We start from the raw sequence: 8,566 nt of genomic DNA, 5'->3' as shown, positions 1-8,566 counted from the left end.
GGCGCGGAGGGATATTAGCGGGACTACACCCAGAGTCTCCATTCAGCCGGGACTCTTTACTGCTCAAACCCTCATTAGAGAAGGGGGCGTGCGGGACATCCAGATTCACGGTAACCGCGCGATACTGTCAGTCCCGTCTTCTTAAGGCTAGCTCGTGAGCGTCTGAAACTAGAGGGCAAACATGTCGTGGCAGGGCTACGTGGACAACCTGATGGCGGATGGCGTCTGCCAGGACTCCGCCATTGTTGGGTGCAACTCGGACTCTAAATACGTGTGGGCAGCGCAGGAGGGGGGCACATTCATAAACATCACGGTAAATACACGTTATTAACTGCACTCTTTATGCTGCCTTTAGTGGAGGGCTGAAAACTGGCTGTGTTTTAATACCTAGTACGCCGCCTATCTAGACCGCGTGTTTGCTCGGAGTGCGGCTGTAAACCGCGTTTTATTACGAATTAGCGCATAAAACGTAAGCTTGGTTTAAAAGATGTTACATCGCGTAAAATAAAGCGGGATTTTAGTCAAATAAAATAATAATAAATAAATAAAAAAAACGCGCCCACATGCTGCTGTAACTCCGGAGTGCTGTCTTTGTAGGAGACTCCCGAGGGTTTGGAACACGGCCATGGCTTCGATCAACCTGTCCGACAGTTTATTAGATCTACAGGGCCCCAGGAGCCTGAATGGGCTTCAAAGATAACTCATTCTGGCTGCTAGCTGACTAAACAAACTATTATTTGGACAGATTTTTGTTCACCCGGGAGAGTGTTTCGATTTCATGCGCCGTTACTTGTTAGGCTTTGATAATCTAGGTTAGCTGGTTGTAATGGGGCGAAAAATCTCCAAAACCTTAAGCAATAATTATTTTGATTTTAATAATACGCAAGTGTCGAGCGTTAAGAGTCTGGTTTGTGGTGAATGCAAAGTTTTAGTCATGAAAAGGGAGGTGTTGTTAGTGCAAACAACAAACAGGCCGATTCGATCAACCGGTCAGATTCGAAAACCACCAGACTAGCGTTCCGTACGGAAACACACGCGTCATTTAGCCGCGGAATGTGCGTAACGTCATTCCAGAATACGGGATGTGCGCATTCCGTGCCCTCTTCCCGTTGTCCAAGATGGCGCTCCATAAATGGGCGTTAATAAATCTAACAACAGCCTTATTTGTCACACTGACCTTTATTCCCTTCAGCTTAATGTGGTGCTTTCAGTGGCTGCTTGTAAGTTTACTTTGGTATATGTAGGCTAAACATTAGATGTACATTTCTATTAACAGGTTTATAGAGAGAGTTCACCCAAAATTATTTTAACTCTTTTACGTTTTTCCTTCATGTTCTTTCATACTTGTATGATGGTGATTTATTGTATGAACAAAAAAACACTGAAACACGACAGAAGAAAGCTGGACATGCAGGTTAGCAAATACATGAGAGTGAATAATGACAATTAAAATTTTTGGCCAACTGGAGCAACAGATGTTCAACTTGCATATTTAAAGGGATAGTTCACCCAAAAAATTTAAATAGTCATAATTTACTCAAGTTCAAGTTCCAGGCTTGCATCGGTTTCTTATGTTGAAAAAAATATATATTTTGGTAACCAAATAGTTGACAATCATAGTAAGTCAATGGCTACCATCAACTTGGTTACTAACATTCTTCTTTTGTGAAGAGTAAAAAGGAAAGAAACCCATACAGGTTTTGAACAACTTGGAACTGAGCTGTCCCTTTAGTATTCTAAAGTATTGTATAAGGTTCATATGGTTATGGAAAACCTGGAAGTCTTTGGAAAGTTTGTTTTAAGGCCAGGAAATTCAACCAGTGTTAACCATATTCGTACGCTTTTCTTTTGTGAATTCAGTTCTAAAATATTCCATCGGCTAGAAATTGGTTTTATTTTGGCGAGAGTAATAATGAGAGTTAGAAGATTTTGAAAAAATCCTTATCCAGTAATCGTAGAAGACTGGAGAATTCAGGTGTGGTCATCCTTTTATTGGATGTTAACTGCAGTGCTATAGGAATCTACATCTATGAATGACTGTTGTAATGGACTTCCGTTATGAAATGAGATTTGCAAAGTTGAGTCATGTCAGACTTTATTTTATATAATGTTCGTTCGGTAAGTTGAACGTTTTTAAGGCGTTTCAGTATAGTTCACATAAAAAGTTATCTATCATCTCATCCCCCTCATGTTGTTTTAAACCAGAATTGCCTCTCGTGTTGAAGCTTGACAGCCTCTGTCAGTAATACGGGTTGGGACTGACAGTAAAAGCATAAGGTTTTAGATTCCTGGACTGATAGAGAAAGAAACAAGTCCAAGTATGAGGTTCAAAAAGGCTTCAGGAGGTTTAAGGCCGAGTATGTCGCCCCGCAAGTGCCTCCAGCCCTCATTGGAAATAGCATCGACTCAATGATTCTCACCAAAGAGTAGCTGCTTTTAGTTTAATGTGGTTTGGCCTTAGGGGAAAACGGCTCTGTAGAATCGTAGTGGGCTAGTACAAACAAAGCTACTGTGATGCAGTCCAAATGACAATGAAAGGAATAAGAAAACTGCATGTTCAGGCTTGATCAGCGCTGGCATTTGACACAAAAAAAACGTTGTTTAATATGATTACTGCATTCCAGTTTGAGGGTTAGGCAGAATGTTTCCCAGATATGTCGTTTTGTAGAAGTTACTCCTTTTAAGGACTATGGTACAAATCACCTCCGCTATGCTTTTATCATGCTCCAGAAATATCCTTTGGAAATCGTAGAGTACTCTAAAAATAAACATACATACTTGCTATTTATTGATCAAACTGGAGCATTTGTAGTGGGATGTAGTTTGGCAGTGGGAATAGCAATGATTTTTTTTAATTGGTGTTTGGAAGACATCAGAATTAATAAAGAGTAATTGAGAAAGAAATCTGTGTGATTGGGAATTTAGCCCAAACTTCGTTTTTTTTTTTTTTTTTCGTGTGCACTAGCGCATGCGTACAGTCATGTCGCTTTTCAAAGTATACTTCACTTGATAGTATGCACAAACACAGGTGGTCGACACCGGTGTTTAAACAATTTAATCTTTATCCAGTGTTTGCACAATATTTATCTCCAGGTATGATCAAAAAATAGATTTTTGGGGGAATTTTGCAAGATTTCTCCCCACAGATGGGTTCAAGTTGAACATATTTAACGCATTTATTGCTTCTCGGCAAAATTTGGTGGGTGAAATCCAGTCATTTCAATAGGAATCTGCGGGACTGTCAATTTTCCATAAATTTTCCCGAACTATTTACGAATGCAAATTTTTGTGATTCGCTGCACTGACCAACAGAACGCAGATTGGTTTGAAAGTGACTTTTGGTGTGAAATGTGCTTGAAACATCACAACACTATTGACATTAGACCTATATTTCCTGCAAAATATAGGCTAGCTAATTAGACCCATTTATCGTTACTCAGCAGAATTTTTGTGGGCAAGTACGATAATTTCAACCGTAATCTGCAAGAATGGGAATTTTGTGCAAAGCCAAAAGATACCCACACAGATTTTGCATTGTGTTTTTGGTCATGTGATTTAATCGCATTGACCAATAGAAAGCTAATTAGTTTGCAAGTGACTTTGGCATCAGATATGTTTGAAACATTGCTATGCTTTTGGCAATAGAGCTTTATTTTATGCCAAATTTAGCTAATTTGACACATTAATAGTTGCTTTGCATAATTTTGATGGTTATTTTCTATAGGAGTCATCAAAATTGGGAACTTTGCTTTGGGAATGTTTTCCCGACGCTCAAGTTGGTCATTCAAATTTGCCACATTGCGAATTTCCCTCACTATTTTTTTTATTAGGTCAACTTGGTCACGTGAATATGCTATGTTGACCAACAGAAAGGTTCTTGGTTAGAAAGTGTTAATTTGTACATTGTACATTTTTTGTTTGTGAAATTTAGCCAATATTTCACTGATGTAACAGCAGCTTTAACAACACCACAGGAGAACAAAAACGGAGTTGTCAGGCATATAAAAAAGAAAAGGTTAAAGTCGTGTATAGGCCAGGTGTTTCCAACAGCTGGTAATTTGTCTTTTCACTCTAAAAGGAAACATTGTGCAGAAAAACAGCTAGTTTTAACTGACTGAGCCACTATATTTAACTCCTTTTCGTTGTGTTCTTAAGGACTCGTTGATGTTCAAAGTCTTTGACATTTCAACAAATTTGTATCTTTAGTTTATCTAAAATGATCTACATGGATCTCTCTCTACATAAAGGATCACACTCCTCTAACTGTCTACCTGCAGTCGCTGATTGCATTTGGCTGTTCATTAGTCCATTTTTAAATGTAAAAGACTAGACAAGAAAGATACAGTTCCACATTTAATATGGTTTTATTTTATTTTTTTAAACCAGCCCACAGAAATCGATGTCCTAGTAGGAAAAGACCGACAAAGTTTCTTCACCAACGGCCTGACCTTAGGTTCAAAGAAGTGCTCAGTTATCCGAGACAGCCTCCTAGTCGACAATGATTGGACAATGGACATAAGGACGAAGAGTCAAGGAGGAGAGCCCACGTACAACATCACTGTCGGCAAAGCAGCCAAAGGTACTAATCCGTTCTTTCTTCAGTTATCTTTAGTTAGTAAAACTTCCTCTATTTAGTTTTTTAATGGTTGTTGAATAATAATGTAGATGCTTCCTCAATATCTCTCTTGTATAACACCGGAGTCTTGTGTACATTAAATTTATGTATCCCCTGATTATTTTAAATTCCATTTTCCGAGGCAGACTTGGAAGCGGGAATAATGGTAGATTCCATTAATAGTTTAAAAAATGATTTAAAAGGAGCCAAAAGTCATTAAATATTTACAAATGGGTGCAGTAAAGTGACTTATCAGTGTGGAGATATATAATTTTGTTTTTTACTGTAGTGTAATGCAAAAATCCTAATAGACTGAAAAATTATCCTAATTTTGACTGAAACAAAAATGAAGCATTGCTTTGAGAATCATGCTTCTACCAATATGGGTTTTCTACACCGTTGGTTGCAAACGTCTCGGTTGACCCCGAGTCTTGAGGTCAGGTGTTCGGGAAGTTTCTGGGAACTGTGGAGGTACATTCCCTCTCACATGCATGTGTGTTTCTGCTTCTCTCACACACATCTTGGGTCTGAAATGTGAGAGGATTTCCTGCTTCCTGAAAACAGTGTTCCTTTATGAATCAATCTCTTTCTCATGGTTCATGCATGTATTTAGGAGAGGAACTAAACTTGCTTTTCCTGCTTGAGTTGAACGAATCGCATGCTACAATCTCTTCCACCTAAAACTTAAGCTAATCAACACTTTCTGGAAAATTATCTCCAGATGAACATACTAATTGTTTGGTCATTGCTAAACTTGAATGGTAACATTATAATAAGGTTAATTACTCCAGTGCTGTTGAATGCTTCATTCTGATTGGCTGACAGACATTATAAGGTGTTGAACTGTGATTAACTGCATTACAGTTCCTGTTCACTTTGCCAAAATATTTCAGCTATCAGCAAGAGCCCCTACGGCCTGGAACAGCAAGAGAACCAGGAAATAAATATTTCTGTAAAGACAAGTTGTGCAAGAAAGTAGTATGTCTGAGTGTTTTAAGGAAAAAGATATAATGTATTGAAAGAAATCATTGGTAATCGTGGTAGAAGTGGGATAATGGATCATAAAAAAAGTGCTTCAGATCTGTATTAATTTTTTATAATTCGGCGGCCTGTCGCCAATCATTACTTGGAGTAATTATATAATTAAGCATTACCAAAGAGGCACATTTTCGATTAGCATAACATCTGATCAAGTGTGTAGCTTATACTGGCCAAAAAAATGGGAGATTAAATTATAATATTACAAAATATGTATTGTATAATACTACTATAAATAGTATAATACTAATAACTTTATTTAATTTAAAATATTGTTTTTATAGCACAAAAATAGCACACTACTCTTAAAAACAAAGATGAACCATTAGTTATTGAAGTGTTACCAAAAGTAGCTAAATGAAGGTATTTTCTCTAGTCTGCATGCATGTTATCTCTTTCTCTTTCTGGTTTTTATTCTGTCTTTTCTGGCCTCGTTGATCTTGGTTTGGCTTTTTTCCCGAGCTGGGATCTTCCTGTCCTCTTAACTTCCTCTCTCTGTCTTTCTCTTTCAGTCTTGGTTCTTGTAATGGGCAAAGAAGGGGTCCACGGCGGCGGCCTGAATAAGAAGGCATATTCAATGGCAAAATACTTGAGAGATTCAGGGTTTTAGCTTTTTCTTTTTTTTTTTTTTTCTTGATCAAGTAGTGAAATTTAGGGAGAGAATAAAAATTCACCCACGTTCCCATAAATAAGCTGTGACAATTTTTTTTTTCACCTTGAAACGTGTAAAGTTTTTGGACGTCTTAATGGCAAGGAAGGGTAATGAATCTCATCAACAATTGCATCGCTTTTTAAGTTGAGAAAGTCATGTCTTTAACCCCCCCCCCCCCTCAAGTTTGTTGATTTTTGTTCTTTTTGTTTTTTCCCCCTTGTGTACTCCAGCATTGGTTATTGTCATGGGCAAGGAAGGCACCCATGGAGGGCTGCTCAACAAGAAAGCATATACCATGGCTGAATACCTGAGGAAATCTGGATATTAAGACCCCTCCAATCCTAGCGGCTCATTCTGCTAACTCTTCTAGATGGCTTCATCTTCCATTGGTTTTCAACTTTACTTCTATTTGTGCTACCCAAACCCCATTTCTTTCCCATTAAGCTCCATTTTTTTTTTTATTGAGTTCATTCCCTTTTTGGCACTACGATCCCATGGCGCTTCACACCAAAAATTGGCTTTTTTGGGAGTTTGGTTGATTAACCAAGGGCTTGAACTCAACTCAAATTCCCATTCCTAGATCAAGTCTGGGAACGGTTGTCTGTATGCATATCTTCAGACCTACTGAATGAACCCTAGTTAGGTTGGATGACAAATTTAGCATTTTTGTCAAATTAAAAATGGCATCTGCTCTAACAAATATCCGTTTTGTCATTTTTCCTTAAACTGAAGTTTGTCACCATTGGCGCATCAACACTAATCTGTAAACTCAACACTATCGATTGATTTTTTTTTTTTCTCAAGTTGAGGACCGTAGTTGGCTTTAAGGTTTTTTTTTTTTTTTTTTGAGCTGCAGGTAACATTTTCCCCCCACAATTAAATGTTTCTTGACATTCCGTCATCGCACTTATTTTGCTAGCTTATGTAATGTATAATTAATTGGGTATCAGCAGTCTAGGGTTTCTCTTCAGTCTGACCAATTTTAATCAAATGCTTACCAACACAACACTAGCGCCTGATCGCACACTTCGTCAACACTTATATCGAATTGAACCCATACTGTCATGACTGTGGAATAAATTGCCTTCGAGTCGCCAGCGATACAACTGTCTGTCAAAACTTGATGTTTCATCAAGTCCAAATATTCAAGTGTGACACTAAAATCATAATGTGTATCCTGTGCCATAATGTAGAGAATCTGTTGTTATCGATTCAAACGGCTTCCCAAATGATTGTCGCTGCTTTGTTCAGGGGTTTTTAGTATCTGCCTAAGCTTTGGCCTTGTGGGTGATCTGTACAGGTGACTCTAGTTCATTTAGTTCCCCCCCCCCCCCCCCCCTGTACTTTTTCATATATCTTGGATCTAGTCTGATTTCTTATGCATAAAAACTGAGAAATGCCATAAGTTAATTTCACCACCTTGTTTACAGACAGATAAAATAAATATATTCCAACCCAGTTACTTGTCTGTTTTTTTTGTGTTGTTTTAATTTTAAATGATTTTTTTTTTTTTTTTGTTTAAAGAAGATAATGGACTGTTTGCACAAAATAATGGAAATTGTTCATGGAAGACATGTTTTATTGGACAATTATTCTTGTTTGCACACACAAATGGAGAAGTCAAACTTTAGCTGAATGCAACAGTTTTAAAACTTTCAGATCTTCAAAAAAAGTCAAATTATATTTCCTCCATTATGTGGTAATGAGTAACACTGAATATGTCGAAAGAACTTGATGAAATATGGGTTTTTCCCCCTGTTGGTTTTATAAAATACAATTTTACTCTATTGCACAAAGAAGAAAGGAAAAATGTTAATGGAAAAAAAAATAAGATGAATGGATTTTGTTTTTAAGGTTGCAAAGGGACGAAACTTTTCTATGGTAAACTTTCAGAAACCAACAAATTCATCCTGGAAAGATTGGCAATTTACCAGAAAACGTTTGTTTTTTGGTTCCAAAAAACTGTTAGAAATATGACTTTTATTTGTCTCCGTATGAATGATTTGTGCACACTTCTTGTTCTACTTCTGTTTATATTCAATACTGAAGTATTGACAGCCAACAATTACAAATGGGTATTGCAGTCCAAATTCAAAATACTGGAGAATGTGGTTTCTCCTCCCCTTCAAACTCTATGCTGGTGTGGTTTGCCAGATTGAGGACACGGCAGGAACAAGTTAATTTGACAATGGAAGGCAAAAAGCCTTAAACACTTTCAATCAATCGATTGACTGATTTATCCACGTTTTAATAGGTGTCAG

General features: G+C 37.5%; 1 protein-coding gene across 2 annotated transcripts; it reads left to right on the top strand.

The window, feature by feature from the left end:
• LOC113039755 (profilin-2) lies at positions 1-7,763 on the top strand. 2 transcript variants are annotated; one of them, XM_026197818.1, is made up of 3 exons: positions 1-313; positions 4,387-4,579; positions 6,536-7,763. In XM_026197818.1, exons 1-3 carry the CDS (start codon positions 182-184, stop codon positions 6,631-6,633), a joined length of 423 nt encoding a protein of 140 aa, XP_026053603.1. In that variant the 5' UTR covers positions 1-181; the 3' UTR covers positions 6,634-7,763. The 2 variants fall into 2 exon arrangements, with proteins under 2 accessions (XP_026053603.1, XP_026053604.1); XM_026197819.1 differs by lacking the exon at positions 6,536-7,763 and adding an exon at positions 6,166-6,355.
• Positions 7,764-8,566: the final 803 nt, after the last annotated feature.

Source organism: Carassius auratus, chromosome 22 (genome assembly GCF_003368295.1).
Source record: "Carassius auratus strain Wakin chromosome 22, ASM336829v1, whole genome shotgun sequence".
Classification (NCBI taxonomy): Eukaryota; Metazoa; Chordata; class Actinopteri; order Cypriniformes; family Cyprinidae; genus Carassius; species Carassius auratus.
The sequence above is the reverse complement of the archived record's forward strand: the minus strand, read 5'-3'. Positions and strand labels throughout refer to the sequence as shown.